Genomic DNA, 27,975 nt, shown 5'->3' with positions numbered 1-27,975 from the left:
TGCAAAATAAATATTGCATTTAACTTGCTTTATCAGTTCTTGTCAAAAATCCAAATTCAGCTTGGTTGACACCTGCATTGTAACATTACATTGTTCTGCTCCGTCAGAGGAGCAAAACCATGATATAACGGAAGCAACGGTTCCATGAACAACCGACACCGCCCAGTCAATGGATTCCGTTGGATTTTACCGGACACAATAGAGCCGCATGCTGCTCTATTGTCTCCAGTAATCCCTGCCTGATCTGTGACGGAGGCCACTAACGGAGCCTCCAACGCAAATGTGAACGAAGACTTAAAAGTTCTATATACACCTGTGGAATTTTGTTAAGATGTTGATTATACTTTCACATACAATTTAAATATTGATAGAATTACTAGCCCCTTAATAGGTTGCCACATACATATGAGCACGGTGCTGGAAAAACTGTTCTGCACGGAACAGCCCAAGCAGAACAATCAAAAAGACACAGTAAAGGCTAAACTGTGCTATACAAGATGCTGACGTGTGTGAATGAACCGTACAGCGTCTAGGTTAACAGTTTTCGATAAATGCTGTTCTTGGCGGTTGTGATACCAGTCTCGTTTTTACTTGCAGAACTCATTAGTTGAGCACTACTGCTTATGGGTCCGTTTACCTTCTTACAGCATACCAAACTGTACAAGTATCTTTGACACTGTGAGGATGCGTAATAATAGATAAGAGGATCAAGGCAACAACTGATGCTGCTGATACAAGCACAAAGTATATAGGCAAAATACAAAGACTCATTAGCCCCATGATGGAAATACAAGTAATGAATCAGAAAGATACAATTTGTTGGTCCAAAGCACATAATAAACACACAAAGGACAATAATAGCCAAAACCAAGGCTCGGGTCTTTTTACATGAGTTCTCAATGCCAGAAATACTCAGACTATGAATGATAATAACATAGGAGATGGTCGTAATAATCAGCGGAAAGAAAAAGAAGACTAAGATGAAAGTGGAGAAATAGTAGAGGTAAAAGCTCTTTAGGTCTTTCAGGTCCAGTACATCATGGCAGGTTGTGATGTCCAACGAAGTAACGTGTTGAGTTTGCTCGCTCAAGAAAAGAGGCACGATACTAGCAATAGAAATGATCCAGATGAAGAAACAGACCATCCAGGCCCGACTCATGGTCCTCCAGGAAAGAGAATGCATTGGATAGACCACAGCCAGGAACCGGTCCACACTAATGCTGGTCATGAGCAGGATGGAGCAGTACATATTACAGTAAAACGCAGCAGTGACAAACCGGCACATTCCAGGTCCAAAGGGCCAGTCATTCCCAGAGAAACGGTAAATTATGCTGAAAGGAAGCACACTAACAAAGAGCACATCAGCAGCGGCCAAGTTCAGCATGTACACCACCGCTGGTTTCCGGACTTTCATCTTAAACAAGAATATGATAATCGCTATTACATTTAGAGGTAGAGCCACAATGAATACCAGGGTATAAACTGATGGAACGAGCCTAGTCAACCATTGACCACTGAGATAGCGTTCAGCCTGTGTTGTGATGTTCTTCTTGGTTTCTGTTATTATGCTTCGGCTGTGAGGAAAATTTGGCTCAGATCCTGACTCTTCCCCAGATGAATCAATTGCATCCTCTGGAAACGCCTCAAATTCTTCATCGACAGGAACGCTAAAAAAGGTTTTCAATGTCAGATTTCCTTTGTCACCACCTGAAATTACACACAAAAAAGTATGAGATTGTGGTTTTTTACTTCAGTGTTGAGTTTTTTCTCTCCTTCATTATTTTCAAAAATCCAATTAATTAACTATATTTACAGAAAATTGCACCACTAGCCAAAATGAGTAAAAATAAATAAATAAATGTAAAAAAATGGCACGTGTGAAAGTACCCATCAATGCAACCTGGGGTCAAAGTGTTACCTTTCCATTAACTTCCTAGTAAACATAGGACCCTACAATATACAGTATAAATAACCAATTTTCTAGACATGTGAAAGGGCCTGCAAATCGGGAGTATGCCGCTCATAAAACAGTTGGCTCTCTCATTCACAAATATGTAGGGATTACACGTGCCCATTATACAGTGTATGTATATATATATATATATATATATATATATTTGTGCCAAAAACCTGGGTACATGTTTTGTGCCTGATTATATGTTTTAGCCACTTTTTGCACCTCACAAGGCAGTTTTATTTATTATATTTCACAAGTTGTGCCAAATTTATCTTACAGCATGCACCACTGTAATAAATTTGACGTATCTTCTGACTGCCTGCTCTAATTTAGGCCCTGTTCACACGGAGTGTGTTGCAGGCAGAAAAAATCTGCCTCAAAGTTCCTTCAGGAATTTTGACCTGCCTGCACTTTCTTCCTGCGGTTTTCACTGTGTTTTTCAGCTGCAGCCATTAAGCACCGCGAGTCAAAAAACGCTGCGAAAAATGCTTTCTCTGCCTCCCATTGATTTTTATGGGAGGTCAGAGAAGGAACCACGGGACGAAAGAGCAAATCAATAGGAGGCGGTTCGAGTGTTTTTCCGCGTCAAAAGCAAAACCAAAAAACTCAGTGTGACCGAATCAATAAACAGTAATAATACATTTTTTTTTTTACTTCTAAAAAACTTCCCTGTGGCAGCTGTAATTGAGGCTTTATGGCCGCTGCAATGAATTGGAGTTACGCTCTGTTGATACGATTCGGATTTGAAACAGAAATCCTGGACACAAAGGGTATGTTCACACGCTTAGCAAAAAACGTCTGAAAATACGGAGCGGTTTTCAAAGGAAAACAGCTCCTGATTTTCAGACGTTTTTTAAACCACTTGCGATTTTCGCTGTGTTTTTTACGGCCGTTTTTGGAGCTGTTTTCTATAGAGCCAATGAAAAACGGCTCCAAAAATGTCCCAAGAAGTGACCTGCGCTTCTTTTTTGCGGCCGTTTCTTTTATGCAGCCGTTTTTCAAAACGGCCGCCTAAAAAAACGGCTTATCGGAACAGAATGCCGTTTGTCCCATTGAAATCAATGGGCATATGTTCAGAGGCGTTCGGTTTCCGATTCTTCAGGCATTTACGGCCCTAAAAACGCCGAAAATAGGCCGTGTGAACATTAACATTGACATTGACACTTAGCAGTATCAGAGCTGTCATTAACACCCCCCCCCCCCATAGTAATAAGATTACTTTGTCCCAGTGAGTTACAGACAACAGTAAATGTTCGCTTCTTTTTGCTTCAGTGGCTACTGGGGGATCTGGAATAATTTCAGGACTTTTTTTTATATAGATATTCACAAAAAAAATAAAAACCTTAACGTTGAAGAATAAAAGAAATAAATAAATATATATATATATATATATATGTTTAACAAAACTAGATTTAAGTAATATGTAATTTTCTTATGATCCATTTTCTATAAAGGAACAAAATATCATACAGCCATATCATTCACGTAAGTAAAATGTTTAGCCTTTCATCAAACCATGGATTATATGCAGCTACTTCTGTTACAGACGACTAGTTTCTCCAAGTTTTCTGGAATGAAGCAGTTAAAAACAATGAAGGAAATGATAAAAGAAAATATTGTAGGACAATATCACATACTTTCCTTTACCATTTATAGCCGGAAACGAATTACACACCCAGCAGTAAAGAAAGCTATGACCAATTCTTACCTACAATACACATTCAACAAGATAACACCATCCCAATATTTAGGTAAATTCGTACAAATTTAAGATGATGCACCAAAATTTTAGTGCTAAATAATAGGAAAGTATAATAAGCAGGAACTTCCAGGTAAGATATATAATAAACAAGAAGTCTGATTCTAGTCCACAAGGGCATGCAAAATCATGAGCATAAATCATTACTTCACATCAACGAACCATGATAACTGGAAAAATAACTAGAGAGTAGGTCTACCCGCAGTCATATAAATTGTATATAATATACAACCGTCTTAAAAAAAAAAAACTGTCACCAAAGTAGAAGTGTATCCTTTAGCCACAATAGCTTTGGTGCTGATACAAACATCTGGGACAAGGGAAAGTCAGGAATGGAACCAGGGGATGAAAACAGGAGAATGGTCATGGTGGCAAACCAGAGGACACGTGATCAGAAGACATGCCAGGGGTCAAAACCACTAGGTCAAACTTTAAGTACCAGATGACAAACCCAGAGGAGCAGAATAAAGGCAGAATCGATAGGCAAGGCTAAGGCTTGGTTCAGGATCAAAGTGAGAACCAAAGTCTGCACCAAACAACATATTGACTCAAAAGAAGTACCTTAAAGGGGGTTTCCCCATAATCCATATAGGTGATAAATATCTGATCGGTTAGTACCGACCGCTGAGTCCCCCACCAATCCCAAGGACGGCTTACCTTACCGCCCCTGTGCGCTCCATATGAATGGAACCGTACTGTGCATGCTCGACCACCGCTCCATTCACTTTCTACAGGGCTGCCGCTGGCTATCTCCGCGATCGGTGGGGGTGCCAGGAGTTGGACTCATGCCAATCCTGTGGGTAGGTGAGAACGGTTGATGATGGGAAACCCCGTTGAGGCCTTATTTACAAAGTACAGGTTTTTGAAGCCACAACCAGGAATGGGTCGTTAAAGGGAAGGGAATTATATATGAAAGATTCTACTACTCTTTTTTTTTTAATCCACCCTTGGTTAGGCCTTTAGAAACTGCACAAAAGATGTACTGTGTCAATATAGCCTAATTCACAGGCAATGGTGTCAGGCTGGATTTCACTTTAAATTGGCTTCAATGATGGGGGCAACCGGACACAGCCATCAGCAGATCACCGCAGGATCGTGGAGAGGTGAGTAACACCCTGATTCTTTACACATTACCACCTCTTTTTTTCCCCGACTTATCTGCATTTCATTCCCTAGTTCAAGCATTTGTCCTCCCCATAGTCCGGGGCTGAATACCAACTTCCATACCTTCTCTTGGCTTAATGAGTGGAGCTTCCCTGCTCTTTTCTATATTTTCCATTTAAATTATTGTCTGTGACTACCACAGTTAGTGTCACGGTACTAGTCTGTTACGGGGCCTGCATAGAGTGGTGTGAAACCACTTTGTCACTAAGGGATTTGACATGGGGCTAAAATGGGGAGTGGAGTCTAAGGGGACCCCTGGTATTCCCTATTTAACCCCTATACAGGGATCTGGATTTCGCTGCAGGGGTACCGCAGGTCGCTAGCCTCAGCCAACGTAACAGGTGAAGCGCAAGCTCAAGCAGGACAGGGTTCGTCATAGGTCAGGTCTGTAAGCTCCGTAGTCACTGAGACTGGAAGTGTTGTCATTTTCCTTACAGATGCAGACAGAGGGACATTATTTTGAGTAGACAGGGGCATCACACAGGAAAATCTGCAATGATGTTATATTTGTTTCATGTTGTTTTGTCACAGAGCATAGGCTTTAAATCTAAGGCTATGTTCACACGGAGTATTTTGGGGGAGGAATATCTGCCTCAAAATTCCGTTTGGAACTTTGAGGCAGATATTCCTCTCCCTGCACGCCGATTTTCGCGGCAATTATCGTGCCGTTTTTCGCCCGCGGCCATTGAGCGCCGCGGGCATAAAACAGCGAGAAATACGCTTTCTCCTGCCTCCCATTGAAGTCAATGGGAGGTCAGAGGCGGAAGCGCCCGAAGATAGGACATGTCGCTTCTTTTTCCCGCGAGGCAGTTTTACTGCTCGCGGGAAAAAGACGCCGACGCCTCCCATTGAAATCAATGGGAGGCGTTCTCGGCCCGTTTTTGCCGAGTTTTGCGACGCGGTTTCCGCGTCAAAAAACTCGGCAAAATACCCCGTGTGAACATAGCCTAAAAGTAGACATTCTCCGCAGCAAAAAAATAAAGAAAAAGCTGCAGCACTCCAAATTATCTTGAAAACTAAGGCTCTATTCACATCACGTTTTAGGTTTACGTATAGTGTGTATGTCAGCAGAGCTCCCATACGCGCCATCATGTCCATAGGGCTCTATTGTCAAATAAGATCAAGAGTGTCCTTCTGGCCTCGGTCTGGCTGGTATACGTCAGTATACTGCAAAAACAGGTATGTTTGTTGTTTCTACCTTCTCGATCTCAGTGAACGCTGGGTATACAATGGAGAAAGCTGCAGCGCTGCTGCTTCTATTAATCCTGGATTCATACGATAAAAAAAAAAAAGAAGTTCTACTAGATTCACACAACGCTTAGAAATCCGCACCAAAATCCATTGTAGATTAAAAATATGCAGCATATGAATAGGTGATAAATGTATTTGATTGGAAGATAATCTGTGGGTGACAGATGCCACTGTAAACCACTGTGATCTTACACAGCCTACGTTTAACCCCTTCCCGCACCTTGGCGTAACTGTACGTCCAGATAAGCAGTAACTTCGCGCACCTGGGCGTACAGTTACGTCCGCGCTTTAAAAGTTAACCACCGCGCAGCGCTACACCGCAGCGGCGGTTAACTGTGCAGGGTGTCAGCCCTGCTCTCCCCGTTGCCGATCAGCGGCCTGTCGCCGCTGAAATCGGCAATTAACCCCTTTGATGCGGTGGTCGATTGCGATCACCACATCGAAGAGGTTTACAGCGGATCGGCAGCCCCCCACATGTATTTGCGGGGGCTGGCGATCCTTATCATGGCAACCAGAGGCCAGACAATGACCTCCGGGTTGCCATGTACGGAAGCCTCGGAGGATCAGCCTCCGGCCGTTCCTCCTCTGCTTCCTGTCAGTGTGACAGTTACGTCACAATGACAGTTACAACACATTACACTACGTGTGTAGTGTAATGTGTTCCAGCAGCGATCAGAGCTGCCAGTCTAAGGCCTCATGCACACGACCGTAGCCGTGTGCATGGCCGTGATTTTCGGGTCGGCCGGCTGCGGACTGTCAGCGGACTGTCAGCCGCAGGCCGCCCGCACATGCACATGGCCGCGGCCATTGTTTTCAATGAGCCCGGACCGCAGAACCGGGCCGTAATAAGACATTCCCGTTCTTTCTGCGGTCCGGGCTCCCGGGCCGTGCACGGACCGCAAAAACTACGGTCGTGTGCACGGCCCCATAGAAAAGAATGGGGCCGCAATTCTCCCGTGGATTTTCGGGGGAATTGCGGCCGCAAAAACACGGTCGTGTGCATGAGGCCTTAGTGTCCCCTAGTGGGACAAGTAAAAAAAGATAATAAAAATGTTTTGAAAAAGTGTAAAAATCGAAGTTAGAAGTGACATAAACAAAGAATGCTTTTTTTCCTATAATAAGACTTTTATTATAGGAAAAAAATTAACACGTTAAAAAAAGTACACATATTTGGTATCGCCGCGTTCGTAACGATCCCAACTATAAAACTGTAATATTATTTTTCCCGCACGGTGAACACCGCGAAAAAAATAAACGAAAAACAGTGCCCGAATCACAATTTTTTGATTACCAACCCTCCCAAAATATACAATAAAAAGTGATCAAAAAGTCGCATGTACGCCAAAATGGTACCAATACAAACTACATCCCGTCCCGCAAAAAACAAGCCCTTACACCGCTTTTTTGACTGAAAAATAAAAACGTTATGGCTCTAAGAATATGGTGACACAAAAATTAATTTATTTTATAAATAAGTGATTTTATTGCACAAACGCTGCAAAACATAAAAAAATTATATACATCTGGTATCTCCGTAATCGTATCGACCCGCAGAATAAAATATAATGGTCATTTATAGCCCAGGGTGAAGGCCATAAAAAAAACATTGTCAGAATTGATGGTTTTTGGTCACCTTGCTTGCCAAAAAATGGAATAAAACATGATCAAAAAAATTTCTGGTACCCCAAAATGGTACCAATGAAAATTACAGATTGTCCCGCAAAGAATAAACCCTCACACGGCTCCGGTGGAGAAAAAATAAAACAGTTCTGGCTCTCAGAATATGGCGATGCAAAATGTGCAGAGTGTCCAAAAGCAGATAAGATCGGGCACCATTTATAAGTGCGACACCGGCCACATATCTGCGGATTATTATTTATTTACTGCATTATTATACCCTCTTATTATACCCTGATGTACTCCGCACAGATAACATGTACCCTGATGTACCCCGCACAGATTACATATATCCTGATGTACCCCGCACAGATAACATATGCCCCCACATTATAAACTGAAACACCAGTAAAACCCCAAACAGAACAACTACCAAGCAAACTCTGTGCCCCAAAAGCCAAATGGCGTCCCTCCCTTCTGAGCCCTGCAGCGTGCCTAAACACCAATTTACGTCCACAGATATGGCATCGCCATACCCGGGAGAACCCGGTTAATATTTTGACGTATTTGTCTTCAGTGGCACAAACTGGGCATAACATATAGTGCACTAAAATGGCATATGAGTGGAAAATTGTAATTTTCACTCCGCACCATGCGCTGCCCATTAACCCCTGCGCGCACCATGAAATAGCATGTCGTAGTGTGGGGGGTGATGTATGGAGCGTCTCACGTGAAAAATAAAGAATTTAGAACGGCAAAATCGCTGTTTTTTTGGTCACCATGGCTCTACCTAAAAATGTAATAAAAAGTGCTCAAAAAGCTGTATGTACCAAAAAGTTGCACAAATAAAAACGACCGCTCGTCCCTCAATAAATAAGCCCTCATACCGCTCTATTGACTGAAAAATAAAAAAGTTGTGGCTCTTGGAACGCGGGGAGGAAAAAACTAAGAAGGAAAAGAAAAAAATGGATCACTCCAGAAAGGGTTAATTACTTTCTAATGAAAAACCATTTATGACCACATGTGCGGTATTGCCGTACTCGGGAGAAATTGCTTTACAAATGTTGGGGTGCTTTTCCCCCCTTTTATCCTTTGTGAAATTGAAAAAAATGCAACATTTTAGTGGAAGAAATGTCGATATTCATTTTCACGGCCTAATTCTAATAAATCCTGCAAAAGACTTGTGGGGTCTAAATGCCCACTATATCCCTAGATACATTCTTTAAGTGGTGTAATTTCCACTTTTGGGGGGTTTCCCCTGTTTTGGCCTCTCAGGGGCTTTGCAAATGCGACATGGCACCCAAAAACCATTTCAGCTAAATTTGAGCTCCAAAAGCCAAATAGCGCTCCTTCCCTTCTAAGCCTTGCTGTGGGTCCAAACAGAAGTTTATTACTACATATGGCATATTTCCGTAATCGGGAGAAATTGTTTTACAAATGTTGGGGTGCTTTTTCTCCTTTATTCCTTGTAAAAATTAAAATTATTTTTTTTTTTACCTTTACAGAATAATTTCAATGAATTCGGCAAAACAACCGTGGGGTCAAAATGCTAACTTTACCCCTAGAAAAATTCCTTGAGGGGTGTAGTTTCCAAAATGGGGTCACTTTCCGGGGGTTTCCACTATTTTGTTCCCTCCAGTGCATTTCAAACGCGACATGGCACTGAAAACTATACCAGCATAATCAGAATTTCAAAATCCAAATGGTGCTCCTTTCCTTCTGAGTCCTGCTGTGGGTCCAAACAGCAGTTTATTACCACATATGGGGTATTGCTATAATGAGGAGAAATTGCTTTACATATGTTGATGTGTTTTTTTCTCTTTTATACCTTGAAAAAATTAAAAATTTCTAAGTTTTTTCAGAAAAAAGTAGATTTTCATCTTCACAAACTAATTCAAATAAATTTAGCAAAAAAACTGTGGGTTCAAAATGCTAACTATACCCCTAGATAAATTCCCTGAGGGGTGTAGTTTCCAAAATGAGGTCACTTTTGGGGGTCTTTATTGTTTTGGCCCCACAAGACCTCTTCAAACCTGACATGGTACCTAAAATATATGCTAAAAAAAGAAGGCCCCAAAATCCACTAGGTGATCCTTTGCTTCTGAGGCCGGTGTTTCAGTCCATGACCGAACTAGGGCCACATGTGGGGTATTTCTAAAAACTGCAGAATCTGGGCAATAAATAATAAGTTACATTTTTTGGGAAAAACCTTCTGTGGTATAGAAAAAAATGTATTACAAATGAATTTTGTATAAAAAAAATGAAATTTGTAACTTTCACCTCTACTTTGCTTTAATTCCTGTGAAACGCCTAAAGGGTTAATACACTTTCTGAATGCTGTTTTGAATACTTTGAGGGGTGCAGTTTTCAAAATGGGGTGATTTATGGGGACTTTCTAATATATAAGACTCTCAAAGCCACTTCAGAACTGAACTTGTCCTTGTAAAAATCGCCTTTTGAAATTTTCTTGAAAATATGAGAAATCGCTGCTAAAGTTCTAAGCCTTGTAACGTCCTAGAAAAATAAAATAATGTTCAAAAAACGATGCCAAACTAAAGTAGACATGTGGGGGATGGTAACTAGTAACTATTTTGTGTGGTATTACTATCGGTTTTACAAGCAGATACATTTAAATTTAGAAAAATGCTAATTTTTGCAATTTTTCGCTAAATTTTGGTGTTTTTCACAATTAAATACTGAATCTATCGGGCAAATTTTGCCAGTAACATAAAGTCCAATGTTAAGAATTTGTACTCGGCACACCTTGCTTGTGTTACAAAAATATATTTTATTTTTATTATGGATGCCAGAGGCTGTATGTGCGACGTCGACGTTTCGGTCAGACAGACCTTCGTCGGGCACTGAGCCGTGCTGGGGACTGGATCGGTACAAAATGATGCGTGTATAGCGCTGCTGTGGTCAGTAACCGGCGGCTTACACAGAGCGGTAAGCCGCCGGTTACTGACCACAGCAGCGCTATACACGCATCATTTTGTACCGATCCAGTCCCCAGCACGGCTCAGTGCCCGACGAAGGTCTGTCTGACCGAAACGTCGACGTCGCACATACAGCCTCTGGCATCCATAATAAAAATAAAATATATTTTTGTAACACAAGCAAGGTGTGCCGAGTACAAATTCTTAACCTATACCCGGGTTGGGACCCTACCTCGAGCACCCAAAGAAACCAGTGCCATCTGAACACAACCATATAAAGTCCAATGTGTCACGAGAAAACAATCTCAGAATCGCTTGGATAGGTAAAAGCATTCCGGAGTTATTACCACATAAAGTGACACATGTCAGATTTTAAAAATCGGCTTAGTCCTGAAGGCCAAAACAGGCTCAGTCCTGAAGGGGTTAACGTATGCCCATTCAAGCTTTCCCCGGTAACCAGTCTTTTATTTTTTACTTTATTTAAACATTTGTGTCTATACACCCCTTGGATACGTGACCGCAAAAAAACATACTGCAAAAAGATGACGTGTGAACCAGCCACTCCCTGCAGTCCCTACTGAAGGGGAAACGTAATATTACAAAACGCCCATTAAAATGATTGGGCAGACGTTGTGTCAAGTATGCCAAAGCTGGAGCTACTCTATGCCTAAGGTTTATTTTACACGGAAAGATAGATTGCTAAAAAGAGCGCCGATATTAGCAAGTCATTAACGTTCCCAAGACTTGCATTTATAGGTCACAATCATCAGGGGTTTTTTCATAACTGCAATGGCTTATCTTTCCTCCCCTCATGCTGTTTCCATTACAAATGACATGCAATTGCCTATTTACACAAGTGGATGTGCTGCCCACAAGTGACAATTTGTAAGCCAGCATGAAAGATGTGATCAGCAACAAACAAGTGAATTACCGCTAATCGTTTCCAGTGAGGAAATACTAGCCAGCGCCCGGTGGGGAAATACTAGCCGGCGCCCGGTGGGGAAATACTAGCCGGCGCCCGGTGGGGAAATACTAGCCGGCGCCCGGTGGGGAAATACTAGCCGGCGCCCGGTGGGGAAATACTAGCCGGCGCCCGGTGGGGAAATACTAGCCGGCGCCCGGTGGGGAAATACTAGCCGGCGCCCGGTGGGGAAATACTAGCCGGCGGCCGGTGGGGAAATACTAGCCGGCGCCCGGTGGGGAAATACTAGCCGGCGTCCGGTGGGGAAATACTAGCCGGCGTCCGGTGAGGAAATACTAGCCGGCGTCCGGTGAGGAAATACTAGCCGGCGTCCGGTGAGGAAATACTAGCCGGCGTCCGGTGAGGAAATACTAGCCGGCGTCCGGTGGGGAAATACTAGCCGGCGTCCGGTGAGGAAATACTAGCCGGCGTCCGGTGAGGAAATACTAGCCGGCGTCCGGTGAGGAAATACTAGCCGGCGTCCGGTGAGGAAATACTAGCCGGCGTCCGGTGAGGAAATACTAGCCGGCATCCAGTGAGGAAATACTAGCCGGCGTCCAGTGAGGAAATACTGGAAATAAACCATTACTTCTTCAAAGCTTATCTAGCACTTTAATATGTCATGTAAATGATGTATGTGACATAATTGCTTCAATGAGACACGTTATGACAAGGTCTAGATAGACCAACATGGCCATATGAAGAGATTAGGAGGGTGAGAAGGTCCAGAAAGACCAACATGGCCATATGAAGATATTAGGAGGGTGACCAGGTCCAGAAAGACCAAGATGGCCATATGATGACTTGATACAGACTCGAGTATTCAACACCCACAGAAGTCTACGTGGATTTAGTGTAACGCAATATCCCTGGGATTCATATGGACTTTTTCGTATGGTTTTTATGCCGTATTAGAGGTAATCTCCGGTAGAAGCACTGCACTTCTTAGGGTATGTTCACACGGCCTATTTACGGACGTAAATCGGGCGTTTTTGCCCCGAATTACGCCCGAAAATAGCGCCTCAATAGCGCTGACAAACATCTGCCCATTGAAAGCAATGGGCAGACGTTTGTCTGTTCACACGAGGCGTATATTTACGCGCCGCTGTCAAATGACGGCGCGTAAATAGACGCCCGCGTAGAAGAAGTGACCTGTCACTTCTTTGGCCGTAATTGGAGCCGCTATTCATTGACTCCAATGAATAGCAGCGCTAATTACGGCCGTAATTGACGCGGCGTTCAAGCGCCTGCACATGCCGGTACGGCTGAAATTACGGGGATGTTTTCAGGCTGAAACATCCCCGTAATTTCAGCCGTAACGGACCCCCGCCGTGTGAACATACCCTTATAGTATTAGTAAATACATTTCAGTTTACCATCTCTAGAATGGGGGAAGCACATGATCTAATGTAAATATAACACCATTATTCATCCTCTAAGCAAGAAATGAGTGACTTTGGATGGAGAATTGCTTACATATAAGGAGCCTGAAGTGTACATTTGAGCGGCTAAATTCTAATTAATCAGGGATTTGTTTCTTCTCATTTTTCCATACATTAGGTCAGTTCAGAGGACGGCAGGAATGGAATGCACTGGATGATTGCCAGAGGAAAAGCAGACATGGCAGGAGAACAGTCACATGACGTCAACCCCGTAAAATGTTCTGAGTTGACTGAACTCCGACCTACTAGTGATTGCTGTGGAGACACTTGTATTTTTATTGCTGTCTGAACAGATAACTAAATTAAGTAACCAACAGGGAACAACACAGGGTGACTGCACTCCACATGTTACTGCTACAATCTGCAAGGAATAAATGATCAGTCTTCCTGAATCTGGGTACATAATAATAATAATAATAATCTTTATTTATATAGCGCCAACATATTACGCAGCACTTTACAATGTGCACCATCACTTAGGAATCATTTATTTAACCCCTTAACGACCGCCCACTGTCTTGATGGCGGGCGATGCAGGTCTCCAGCGACGTATTTTGGCGCCGCTGTAGAAAAGGCACAGCAGCGCTCCTGTGAGCGCTCATCCTCTAAATAGAAGCTGTAACTAACAGCTCCTGAACTTAGAGAAAAGACTGCCGAGTACAGCTGGGATCAGACAAAAAGCTGACCCCGGCTGTTTAACCCTTTCATCACCTCAGTCCGTGACCACGGCATAATCAAAGAGGACTCTAAATTCTTCGATCAAGACCGGAAACTTGGTGATGCGATCGGAAACTGGCGGAACCCTTCGAATTTAGCCCTGGTGTCCTAGAAAGTACCCATGGCTGTCTGCCCAGTAAGCCTGCTGTTTGGGCACACTATATGTTGCCCTAACAGCAGCCTGTGTCATAGTGACACAGTGTATTCTATATACAGGAGTTTGCTAATACATTATAAGTAAAAAATTTAAGTTGTAAATAAAGTTATCCCTTCATGGGATTAAAGAAAAAATTGACCAAACAAAAGGACCAAAAACAAAAGTCATTATTTAGTATAAAATACATTTCAATTGCCCATACATTACATAAAAACAAAAAACCCACACAAATTGGGTATCTGCACGACAGTAATAACCTGAAGAATTACATGTCTTTGTTTTTGCCTCTCTGCCTTTCAGCAGCCACAACGTTTATTGATGTGGCTGTATGAGGCCTTGTTTTATGCGGGACTACTTGTATTTTTTTTTTTCGCAGTTTGGGAATAGGAAAAAATAAACTACTGTGTAATGCCTAATGCACACGACCGTGCGCGCCGCCCGAGTCCCGTCAGTTATCCCTATCACTCTCACCCATTTAACCCCTCAGATGCGGCGCTCAATAGCGGGCGGCGCATTGGAGTGGTTTTGGAGAGAGGGAGGGAGCTCCCTCTCATCCCACCGGCACCCGGCAATCGCCGGTGTCTTCTATGGCAGCCGGGGTGCCTAATAAAGGCCCCCAGGTCTGCCTGTAGTATATGCCTGCTCGGTCATGCCAGAGGCATGGCCTAGCAGATGCCTGTCCGTTTTGCACAGACAGGCATAATGCACTGCAATACAGAAGTATTGCAGTGTATTATATATGCGATCGGAGGATCGCATAGTGAAGTCCCCTAGTGGGACTAGTAAAAAAGTTAAAAAAAAACCCTTACAAACTGCTTTATTATTAAAAAACCCAAAAAAGTAAAAACAGTTACACATATTTGGTATCGCCGCGTCCGTAACGACCCCAACTATAAAGTTATTACATCACTTAACCCACACGGTGAATGTCGTAAAAAATCAAATAAAAAAACAATGCAAAAATTGCTGTTTTCTGTGAATCCTGCCTTAAAAAAAAAAACGTGATAAAAAGTGATGAAAAAGTCGCATCTACTCCAAAATGGTACCAATAAAAACTACAAGTCGTCCCGCAAAAAAAAGTTTGCATACAACTGCATCGGCAAAAAATAAAATAAAAAAAAGTTATTGCTCTTCAAATACGGACACAAAAACAAATAATTTTGAAAAAAAGAGTGTTTTTACTGTGTAAAAGTAGTAAAACATACAAAATCTATATAAATTTGGTATCGTTGCAATCGCAACAATCCGCTGAATAAAGTTATTGTGTTATTTATATCACACGGTAAATGGCATAAATTTAGGGCGCAAAAAGTGTGGCGAAATGTTACGTTTTTTTCTATTGCATGCCAAAAAAAAGTTAATAAAATGTAATCAATAAATACTATGTACCCCAAAATGGTGCTATTAAGAATTACAACTTGTCCCGCAAAAAACAAGACTTTATACATCTATGTTGACGCAAAAATAAAAAAAATTATAGCTCTTTGAATGAGACGATGGAAAAATGTAAAAAATGGCTTGGTCATTAAGGTCTAAAATAGGCTGGTCATTAACCCCTTAATGACCGGGCCAGAAAAGACCTTAATGACCAGCTAAATTTTTCTGGTTTTGCCTCTCTGCCTTTCAGCAGCCATAACTTTTTTATTTTTTCACTGACGTGGCTGTATGAGGCCTTGTTTTATGCAAGAGAAATTTTATTTTTTCCCCACAGTTTGGGGGGGGTAAAAAGAACTTTTTTATGGTGTGAATATAGGAAAAAGAGATTTTCGACATGTTTTTTTTTTTTTTATCCCGTTCACGTTTCACGCTAAATACCCCTTTAGATTAATTCTTCAGTTTATTACGGTTGTATAGATACCGAATATGTGTAGGCTTTTTGTTTTAATTTAGTGTAGGGGCAATAAAAAGTATTTTAAGCAAAAGAATGACTTTTTGGGGGATTTTTTTTTTTTTTTTTTAATCCCATCAAGGGATAACTTTATTTATAACTATTTTTTACTTGTAATGTATTAGCATACTTTTGTACGCTAATACATTACACTGTGTCACTATGACACAGGCTGCTGATTGGGCAGCACATAGTGCAACGCACAAATATAGGACATGTCGTGAATTTCACGCAGCGGACATACGCTGCGTGAAAATCACTGACTGTCTGCACGGCCTCATAGACTAACATAGGTCCGTGCGAGGCGCGTTTTCCCGCGCGTTGCACGGACATATATCATGTTCGTCTAAATAAGCCCTCTCTATGGAAATCGGACAGAGAAATGTTTTCGGGTCAATATTAAGTGATGAAGAGTCTAGACCTTGGGAAACAGTTTGCATATTTAGAACGAATGTTGCAGACAATTGCTACACTTCACATGTGGCGGTGATGAAGGTAACCCTAAATTATTACCTCCATATTCCAATATGTCAAATACATGACCTTATGCAATGAGAACCAGACGCTTCATATTCAGCATAGCATATGCTCTTAAACAAAGGGATTCTTAGCAGCTGAGTCAGTGCCGTAAAGCAGTGCACCATTAACTCTAGTACTGTGATGGACCAAGGAGAACGCTAATTATTTTTCATATTCACTGAATTTAACAAAAAATTGTTAATTTCTTTAATAAGATAGAGATAGGAGCAAATCCTTACCTGCTGCCAATGCAAATTATGCTTACAGTTCCCAAACAGAGATATGTGCCACTATAAGGCTATCTTCACAAACTGTTTTCAGGCGTTTTTGGGGCGTAAACGTGTCAAAAAACCGGACGCTAAACACAAGCAAACATCTGCCCATTGTGAAAAACAGCGTTTTGTTCAGACAGGGCGTTTTAAAAAAAAAAAAAAGGGGGCGTAAAAATGCCCTGTAAAAAGAAGTGCATGTCACTTCCGTGATTTACAGCCGTTTCTAGTTTAGTGTGTGAACATTCCCCGACTGCCATCACAAGCAACATCCCAGATAAGAGTTTGTTTTTATACCACAGCCACAAACCTTCACCATGATCAGTTATGTCGACATCCGTTGAAGCCTCAAAGTAAATGTCCACCAGATACAGAATTCTTTGCTATGGACAAATCCTTTAACTCTAGCATAAACCTTCAATTTTTCTGCATTCAGATACTGGTATGAAATAAAATGACATTTCCCGATCACCAGTATGAGAATGTTTGGATTACAAGAGAGCAATAGTTTATATAGACCCTCGTTGACACACACGTGGTTCACAATACATCTCACCAAGCCAGAACAGGGCAGTTCCACCCTGGGAAGGCCTTTCAATATACGGGAAGAACTGAACAGGAGGAGGCTGAATTTCCGAGAAACCAGAAACAAAAAGGTCCTAGGAACACAAAGCTCGGCTGATTGTATCAATCGGAGTTCATTCTCAACAGTGGAACGCACATACACAACACAAAAAAGGCAAAAACATTTTGCTTGAAGTGCATTTTTATTAGAAACGGAAAATATTTTGCAGAAATTGCAGAACAGTAGAAGGAAACATCATTTTCCCGTAGAGAGGGTTTTCCTGACTCGTACAGTAAAAGTGGTTATAATTTAGAATGCCCAATCCCAAGAAGTAGGAAGGCAACGGATTTCATTGCATAAAAACAGATGAATATGCAAAAAAAAAAAACTTCACGACGGACAGAATGTGAATTTTTTCATCTTCTGCCAGCCCCCACATCGAAACAATTTAATGGTCAATAACAGAGTTTCTATGGTACTAATGATATTGAGTTATCAAAACAAAGCAGCAAAGAAATCCGCAACCAGATCTGCATGTGTTACACGTGGATTTTGGTGTGGATTTCACCCTTTACATTGGAATCCGCTGGGAAAACCTGCAGCAAATCGACAATAGAATTGACATGCTATGGATTCGAAAATCCTCAGCATGCCCTTAATTCTGCGTGTATTTTTCCCCTACATGTGGATGGGGTTTTCAAAACCCCATTAACATGCATTGTACTTTAAATTTCTACGGATCTGCGGTGCCAAATTCAGTCTGCGGTACTCTGTCGAATTTGTACAGGTTCTGTCAGATAAACCCTTCATAAGAAATCGGAGGCATGCGTCGGTCCAGTAAAGCCACACACATTTAGGGTGGATTCACATGCGGCTTATTTTTTTACGCGATGGATTTGACCGCAGTGAATCCACCAGAAAATCTGCATGTTTTGCAATCTGCAAAATCTGCAGCAAATCTGCATATAAAACAGATTAAATCCTGATGTATACGGACCTCAAGATTGCAGATACAAAAAGTACAAGATATCTCGCAAACAAGGTCATATACAGTTTTAAATAAAAATAAAAAGTGAAATGCAGAGAAAGAAGTATAAATATATTTTGTGGTGCTGAAGGACAAAAATGGCTTGGTCCTAAGGGGTTGTCCAGTCCCTAAAAATTGATGGCCTGTCCTCAAGATAGGCTATCAATATCTGATCAGTTTGGGTCCGAATCCCGGGACCCCCGCCGATCAGCTGTTTTGAAGGGGCCGCAGCGCTCATACGAGCGCTGCTTCCCCTTCGTTTCTTATCTGCTCGTACTGTGAATCGCCGACACACTTGTAGCGGCAGTTCACAGTATTACAGCCCTTTCCCATTCACTTCAATAAGGAAGGCTGTAGTACTGTGTACCTTTAAAACAGCTCATCGGCGGGGGTCCCGGGAGTCAGACCCTGACTGATCAGATATTGATGAGCTATCCTGAGGATAGGCCATACATTTTCAGGGACTGGACACTCTAAGGTAAGCTCTCCTGTTGAGGAATATGAAGATCACACAGGCATCATAGAGGGTGTCCCCTCCTCTAAGAGCTGGCGAATTCAAGACTTGCCTGTATTTAAAGACAGCTATTCTTCTACAGTCACTGCAGAAGAAATGTCTGGCCAGAAAGGCTTCCTCAAGAAAAATCAGCTGTTTGCCGTGGGTGCCAGATCCACAGTGATCAGCGGATCACTGCAGCAGCTTTATTATGGAAGGGTTGTATCTGATGAGGCAATCCCTTTAAGAGGACCTGTCGCCTCTACTAAAATGTCTGTTTTAGTAAATAATTATATTCTCCATGAAACAACAATTCTGGAGCATCTTTTCTTATAATTCTACGTTCTGCCATTCCTCCTAAAAATGTATGAATAAATGAACAATGGGTGGGGGGGGGTCCCTACACAAACTGACAATGTCCAATCAGTGCTGAAAGTGAGACTGTGTAAGGACACACCCCTTTGACAACGCAGGTGTTAATCTATTTATACATTTCCAGGAGGAATAACAGAGGAATGGAACACCACAGAGTTCTAAGAAGGGACGTTCCACAATTGTTGTTTTATGGGGATACAAGTATTTACTAAAATAGACATGTCGGGAGAGGTAACCGATCCTCTTTAGGGTATGTGCACACACAAAATCAAAAACGTTTGAAAATACGGAGCGGTTTTTAACCCCTTCCCGCCGCATCCCTTTTTCAGATTTTAATTTTCGTTTTTTCTTCCCCACCTTCCATAAGCCATAACGTCTGTATTTTTCCGTCTATATAGTACTATGAGGGCTTGATTTTTGCGGGACGAGTTGTAGTTTCTCGTAGCACCATTTATTTTGCCATATAATGTACTAGGAAACGGGAAAACAATTATTTGTGGGGTAAAAAATGAAAAAAAAAACAGCGATTCCTCCATGTTTTTTTGCGTGCCGTTTTTACGGAATTCACTTTGCAATTAAAACAACATGTTAACTTTATTCTGTGGGTAAACACAATTATGGCGATACTAAATATATATAGTTTTTTCTATATTTTACTACTTTTACAAGTAAAAACCTAAGTGTAAAAAAGAAAATGTATTTTGTGTCGCCAAATTCCGAGAGCCACAACTTTGTTATTTTTCCGTTGATTAACTCCTTAACGCCGAAGGACGGATATATCCGTCCTGTGATGGCGCGGGTACTGACAGTGTACCCACGCGATCAGCGGCAGGAGCATGGCTGTTATACACAGCCTGGCTCCTGCTGCAACTGCCGGAATCGAAGCGCGCTCCGATTCCGGCAGTTTAACCCATTAAATGCCGCTGTCAATAGTGACAGCGGCATCTAATGTGTTTGACAGAGGGAGGGAGCTCCCTCTGTCACCCCATCGGCGCCCAGGTCTGTCTTTCGCAACTGCCTGTTAGGCGATGCCGGAGGCATGACCTAATAGATTGCCTGTCAGTTTTACACTGACAGGCAATAATGCTTTGGTATACTAAGTATACCAAAGCATTATATATGTGATCGGCACATCGCATAGTGAAGTCCCCTGGTGGGACTAAAAAAAAAATGTCAATCAGTTAAATAAAGTTTGTGAAAAAAAAAATAATAATAATAGTCAAAATCAAATAAAACTACTTTTTTTGCCCAAAAAGTAGTTTTATTCAGTAAAAGTGTCAAAACAAATCACACATACACATATATGGTATCCCCGCGATCGTAACAACTTGACCAATAAAATGAACACATTAATTAAACCGCCGGATGAACGGCGTCCAGAAAAAACGCAAAAAACTACGGCAAAATTCTCTCTTTTCTCCCATTCCCCCCATAAAAAATAAAATAAAAGTTAATCTATAAGTCCTATGTACCCCAAAATAGTACTAATGAAAACTACACATTGGCCCGCAAAAATCAAGCCCGGATACGGCCACATCGACGGAAAAATAAAAAAATGACGGCTCTTGGAACGCGGCGATGCAAAAACAAGTAATTTTTTTCTAAAAGGGTTTTTATTGTGCAAACGTAGAAAAAAACATATAAAACCATTACATATTTGGAATCCCCGTAATCGTGCCGACACATAGAATAAACGAAACATGTTATTTACGCTGCATAGTAAACGGCGTAAATTTATAACGTGAAAATTAATGCTGGAATAGCTGCTTATTTTCAATTCTCTCCTAAAATAAAGTTAATAAAAGTTAATCAATATGTTATAAGCATCTAAAAATGCTACAATTACAAAATACAACTCATCCCGCAAAAAACAAGCCCTTATACGGCTATGTCGACGGAATAAAAAAAAAGTTACGACTCTTGGAACGCGACCGTGAAAAAACAAAAAATAATCCTTGGTCATTAACGTGCAAAATGGCCCGGTCATTAAGGGGTTAAGTGGTATGGGGCTTATTTTTTGCGGGATAAGCTGTAGGTTTTAATAATACCATTTTGGTGTAAATGCGACGGTTTGATCACTTTTTATTACATTTTTTTGTGGGAGATTAGGCGTTCACCGTGCGGGTTAAATAATGATATATTGTAATAGTTCAGACTTTTACAGACGCGGCGATACCAATTATGTTTATTTATTTATTATTTTACTATGCTCTAGGGGGGAAATGGGAAAGGGTTTTGTTTTTTTTAACTTTTAAGATTTTTTTTCACACTAAAAAACAACTTTATTTAACTAATTTTTACTTTTTTTTATTAGTCCCCCTAGGGGACTTCAACCAGCGATCGTTAGATCGCTTGCACGATATACTGCAATACTAATGTATTGCAGTATATCGTGATTCTGACAGTCATCTATTAAGCCGTGCCGGAGGTAGTGCTTAATAGGAGCACAAAGATGGCGGACCTGGGGGCCTTCATTAGGCCCCCAGGCTGCCATAACAACCATCGCCCTCCCCCCCACGATTGCGTTGTAGGGGGCGCGATGACTTGTTAGAGGGGGTTGCCCCCCTCTTTCTAACGATTTAAATGCTGCGGTAGCTATTGACCGCAGCATTTAACAAGTTAAACGAGCGGGATCGCGCACGAGCGCGATTCCGCTCGTTACTCTGAAGTGTCGGCTGTAACAAACAGCCGACACCGGCATCATATGGAGCGGGTTCACTCCGTGAGCCCGCTCCATACTTCCCCTACCCGACTTTGGCGTATGGATACGTCAAATGTCGGGAAGGGGTTAAGGAAAAACAGCTCCTGATTTTCAGATATTTTTTTAGCAACTTGCATTTTTCACGTCCATTTTTGGAGCTGTTTTTCTATAGAATCAATGAAAAACGGCTCCAAAAACGGGTTAAGAAGTAACATGCACTTCTTTTTCGCGGGCATTTAAATTACGTGGCCGTTTTTATAAACAGAACGCCATTTTTCCCATTGAACTCAACGGGCAGATGCTTGGAGGTGTTCTGCTTCCAATTTTTCGGCTGTTTTTCGGCGTCCTGGCTGGAGGCAATGTCTATTCACTCTGAAGACACTTCGGTAAAGTTTATGCGGGAATATGTGACTGCACAGCATGATCTCGCGAGATCACGCTGTGCTGTGATTACAGCTAAAAATGAATGGAGAGAAGTGTATGATGCTGATTGGCCACTCATTGGTCAGTGTCATACACTCCTCTGTACAACGCCCAGTTGGTAAAAAGTAAAAACACGCCCAGTTGTCCATTGAGAAACTAATTAGCATAAATCTAATATTGCTCATAACTTGCTCAAAAATGATCGTTTTTCAAAATAAAAACCACTGCTGTTATCTACATTACAGCGCCAATCAGGTTATGTAGGAGATAGGGCACTTATAATCTGGTGACAGAGCCTCTTTAAACCACCAGAATCGCTGCTTTTTAGTCACCATCTCCTACAAAAAATATTATAAAAATAAAAAAGTGATACAATTATTATGTACCCCAAAAGATACCAATAAAAACTACAGTTCGCCCTTATAATAAAACACGCCGTCACATTGCTCACATTTCGATGGAAAAATAATTTTAAGATATAATAATAATAATAAAAGATTTTTCCTTTCCTTTTCCATCGTGTCAGACGAGCGAGGACACATCGGCACCAGAGGCTACAGTTGATTCTGCAGCAGCATCGACGTTTGCAGGTAAATCAATGTAGCTACTTACCTGCAAACGCCGATGCTGCTGCAGAATCAACTGTAGCCTCTGGTGCCGATGTGTCCTCGCTCGTCTGACACGATGCAGGACCTGTGAGTGACGTCACAGATCTGCACTGCCAGAAGCTGGGCGTTCTGAAGAGAAGCGGATGATACTTATCAGAACGCCCAGCTAGTAAACACGCCCCGATGTACGCACATAATACACGCCCAGTTGTACTTTTACTTTTCAACACGCCCAGTTGTACTTTTGCAAGCCTCATTTGCATAAATACGAAAATGGTCATAACTTGGCCAAAAATGCTCGTTTTTTAAAAATAAAAACGTTACTGTAATCTACATTGCAGCGCCTATCTGCTGCAATAGCAGATAGGGGTAGCAAAATCTGGTGACAGAGCCTCTTTAAAGCCATAAAAACAAAACCCAAAAAACTATGGAGGAGAATTTTTTTCCAGTTTCCCAGTACATTATATGGTACAATAAATGGTGTCGGGGAAAACGACAACTCGTGCCCCAAAAAACAATCCCTCAGACAGATATGATGACGGAGAAATAAAAAAAAGTTATGGCTTTTGGAAGTTGGGGAAAAAGAAGTAAAAAATAATGTCAAAAATGGCTGCGGAGGGAAGGGGTTAGGCCTCATGCACACGACCGTAGCCATGTCGGCCGGCCACGGAGTGACAGCCGCGAGCCGCCCGCAAATCGCGGGCCGTGCACATGGCCGCGGCCATTATTTTCAATGAACCTGAACCGCAGAACACAGCCGTAATAAGACATGTCCGTTCTTTCTGCGGTCCGGGCTCCTGGGCCATGCACGGACCGTGAAAAACACGGTCGTGTGCATGGCCCAATAGGAATGAATGGGGTCGCAATTCTCCTGTGGATTTTCGGGGGAATTGTGGCCGCAAAAGCACGTTCGTGTGCATGAGGCCTTAAAGTGATCACCACACAGAGAACCACAGCACGGCCAGTTGTCAGTCTCCACTGCCACAAATTAGGGTGGTCAATGCTGGGACTTGTAGTTTTGCAACAGTTGGAGAGTCACAGGTTGGAGAACACGGACTTTGATAAACCATATTAGATTCCACAAGGAAAGAAAAAAAAAATCTTCAAATGACGACACCCCTCATTTGTTTTAGGTCTATATAATGAAGACTTGTGGGAACACAGAGTGCTGAGAAATGAAGTGCTTTAGTTGTTGGGGTATTCGACAAATGACTTTTATGGCATAAGGATAAACCATAATTGTCTGCTGTCTGATAGGTGGGGTCTCGTTTACTGCAGGGGAACCGGGGTCCTGTAACCCCCACTGCTCTCTTATGGTAAATTCACACACTGTGGACTCCTGTCAGCAACCTCTGCAACTCCCATCATAACGTGCAAGCTATCAGAGCATGCTGGGAGTTGTAGTTTAACACCAGCTGGTGAGCCACAGTTTACTGACAAAAAAAATCTATTTTAATATATACATATGTTCCAGTGCTGATCACTCATCCCATGTACGACCACCCTCCCAGGACCCCCAATATAATGTACATAGTATATGTCCTGGGAGGGTGGTCCTACAGAGAGGTGAATCAACAGCGCTGGAATATAATTTATATATACTACATATTCTGGTGCTGGACACTCACCTCTCTCCACTATACAGGACCACCTTCCCAGTAAACAGTTTATACTATATATTCTAGTGCTAGTCACTTACCTTGCAGGACCACCTTGCCAGTACACACTAGATACATTATATGTACTATATATTCCAGTGCTAGTCCACTATGCATATTATACTGTATATACTATATGTTCCAGGGTTGGTCACTCACCTCTCCGCAGGACCACCCTCCGAGTACATACTAGATACATTATATATACTATATATTCCAGTGCTGGTCCACTATATACATTATATATTCCAGTGCTGGTCCACTATATACTTTATATACATTATATATTCCAGTGCTGGTCCACTATATACTTTATATACATTATATATTCCAGTGCTGGTCCACTATATACACACTATATATTCCAGTGCTGGTCCACTATATACATTATATATTCCAGTGCTGGTCCACTATATACTTTATATACACTATATATTCCAGTGCTGGTCCACTATATACATTATATATTCCAGTGCTGGTCCACTATATACTTTATATACATTATATATTCCAGTGCTGGTCCACTATATACTTTATATACATTATATATTCCAGTGCTGGTCCACTATATACACACTATATATTCCAGTGCTGGTCCACTATATACTTTATATACATTATATATTCCAGTGCTGGTCCACTATATACACATTATATATTCCAGTGCTGGTCCACTATATACTTTATATACACTATATATTCCAGTGCTGGTCCACTATATACATTATATATTCCAGTGCTGGTCCACTATATACATTATATACACTATATATTCCAGTGCTGGTCCACTATATACTTTATATACACTATATATTCCAGTGCTGGTCCACTATATACATTATATATTCCAGTGCTGGTCCACTATATACATTATATATTCCAGTGCTGGTCCACTATATACGTTATATACACTATATATTCCAGTGCTGGTCCACTATATACACTATATATTCCAGTGCTGGTCCACTATATACTTTATATACACTATATATTCCAGTGCTGGTCCACTATATACACTATATATTCCAGTGCTGGTCCACTATATACTTTATATACACTATATATTCCAGTGCTGGTCCACTATATACATTATATATTCCAGTGCTGGTCCACTATATACTTTATATACACTATATATTCCAGTGCTGGTCCACTATATACATTATATATTCCAGTGCTGGTCCACTATATACATTATATACACTATATATTCCAGTGCTGGTCCACTATATACATTATATATTCCAGTGCTGGTCCACTATATACTTTATATACACTATATATTCCAGTGCTGGTCCACTATATACACTATATATTCCAGTGCTGGTCCACTATATACATTATATATTCCAGTGCTGGTCCACTATATACTTTATATACATTATATATTCCAGTGCTGGTCCACTATATACATGATATATTCCAGTGCTGGTCCACTATATACATTATATACACTATATATTCCCGTGCTGGTCACTCACCCCTCTGCGCTTCACATTGCCCGGTATTACAGAGCAGGGCGGCCAGGCACAGCAGTGAGAGCAGCCGCTTGTTCTCCATGTCTCTGTCCCTCACACGCGCTCCGGTCCCAGCAGTGAACGTAGAATGTGAAGAAGCCGCGGGACTCCGGGCGTGCAGCCCTCGGCGGGCGGTCCTTCCACAGATAGAGTCCCTCTTGTCCGGAGGCGGGAGAAGTCTGCGCCTGCCCCTGGTGTAATGAGCTATGAGGACTTCTTATCTGTTGGAGAAGCAAAACCCTTTAGTCTCTTTGTTACTTTTCTGTCAGGATCCTAGAGAGGGGGTGATGCGGGGCATGGGGGAGGGTTGTGCAGGTCACAGCGGTCTCATGTCCCAGTGAGTCATCCACAGTGGTCAGTGAGCCTTGTGCGACATATTTTATAGCAACTGATATTTTATAGCAAGAGATACCCAGCGACTTTTTACCGTGCGGACCTTAGTAGAGCAGACATGACGACAACAGGCGTCTGACCTACTTATGATGCCGTTTTTATGGGCTGTAGAGGGGGCAGCAATAGATGGCTTCCATATTGAAGAAACATCTATAGGGACCATCTAACTTCAAAAGATGGTTGACCAGTCCCAAAACTTTTGGCGGTCCAGAATTTCTTTCCGGGGGAAAAAAATAGCAGATAGATTAGGCTCTGTACACAAAAACGTATAGGAACGCACCCGTGAAGTATCAGCCCAATGTGTGTGAAAGTGTGTCGTTGTGGAATATGTTTTTGTGCGTGAGTGCGATACGTCAAGGATACCTTTGCTTTGGTTTAGGCAATTGTGCAGGGTTTTCCGCTATTTATGCTAGACAAAAACTATATGCGCCGTATACCATTTATTTTTTTTAATTTGTTTTATTCAATAGAATACCGAAACAAACAGAGCAAGTAGATGACATCAAAACATGAGAGCAATAATGACAAATATAACAGCAATGTCAGTGGTAACGTGCAGCATATGGGTATGTCATCTACGCACCAATCTTTTCATGACAATTAGGCCCCATGCACACGAACGTGCTTTTGCGGCCGCAATTCCCCTGAAAATCCACGGGAGAATTGCGGCCCCATTCATTCCTATGGGGGCCATGCACACAAACGTGGTTTCCACAATCCGTGCATGGCCCCGGAGCCTGGACCGCAGAAAGAACGGGCATGTCTTATTACGACCGTGTTCTGCGGTCCGGGCTCATTGAAAATAATGGCCGCGGCCATGTGTACAGCCCGCGAGTTGCAGGCATCTCGCGGCTGACACTCTGTAGCCGGCCGACCCAAAAATCACGGCCGTGCACATGGCTACGGTTGTGTGCATGAGGCCTTATACCGAATGAAGAGATTCTGGAGAACACAAAATTTAAGGATAAAAAAAAAGGGAACAAGTAAACAAAACATAACACTCATGTCTCATTTCATATTGTATAAAGTAAATATACATCAGGTCATCAAGTAACTATGGTCTCATGCAGATATAGGATCCTCATCTGGGACATCAACAGTGGCCAACCATATATCCCAAATCTTATGAAATTTCTCAGGGCACCCGCGATGTTGGCATATTAATTGTTCATAAGGAATAACCGTACTAACAACGATTTCCATGCTGATATGGACGGTGGATCGTCGGCCATCCAATGCATTGCTAGTTTTCCTAGCCAGAAATAAAGATTCTTTTTAAAAAAAAATACAGATATGAGGTGTCCAGTTTTCTTCATCTATAATACCAAGTAATGTCATTTTGGGGGTAAGGGGGATGGTATCATTTTTTATATGTTTGCATACATTTTTCTTTTACAATTGTCCAGCTGTGAACGTTTTACTCATGCTAAGCGTGCTCGTACTCTTAGCGGTCGTGTGGCGGTAATGTACCTAGTGGTAAAGCCACGTGTATGAGCAGCCTAATGGAGTTTTCCAATCAAATACATTTATAAACTATCCACATGCTATAAATTCTTAAATCTCCAATGGGTTTTGGTG

At 41.8% G+C, this 27,975-nt stretch overlaps 1 protein-coding gene across 1 annotated transcript; it reads right to left on the bottom strand.

Moving 5' to 3' along the window:
• Window positions 1-217: 217 nt before the first annotated feature.
• LOC142661203 (proteinase-activated receptor 1-like) lies at window positions 218-26,237 on the bottom strand. The gene is made up of 2 exons (XM_075838536.1): window positions 25,969-26,237; window positions 218-1,707 (listed from the first exon to the last, which is right to left on the bottom strand). The coding sequence occupies exons 1-2, from the start codon at window positions 26,045-26,047 to the stop codon at window positions 530-532; spliced, it is 1,257 nt and encodes a 418-aa protein (XP_075694651.1). The 5' UTR covers window positions 26,048-26,237; the 3' UTR covers window positions 218-529.
• Window positions 26,238-27,975: the final 1,738 nt, after the last annotated feature.

This window comes from Rhinoderma darwinii, chromosome 1, assembly GCF_050947455.1.
Source record: "Rhinoderma darwinii isolate aRhiDar2 chromosome 1, aRhiDar2.hap1, whole genome shotgun sequence".
Taxonomy (NCBI): Eukaryota; Metazoa; Chordata; class Amphibia; order Anura; family Rhinodermatidae; genus Rhinoderma; species Rhinoderma darwinii.
Note: the sequence above shows the minus strand (reverse complement) of the source record. Positions and strands in the feature narration are given on the sequence as shown.

Excerpts from the sequence above, each read along its gene's own strand:
- LOC142661203 (XM_075838536.1), bottom strand. The coding sequence starts at position 26,047 with ATGGAGAACAAGCGGCTGCTCTCACTGCTGTGCCTGGCCGCCCTGCTC. Across the intron at positions 1,708-25,968 it reads GCAATGTGAAGCGCAGAGGG|GTGGTGACAAAGGAAATCTG; the intron begins GTGAGTGACCAG and ends GTGTAATTTCAG.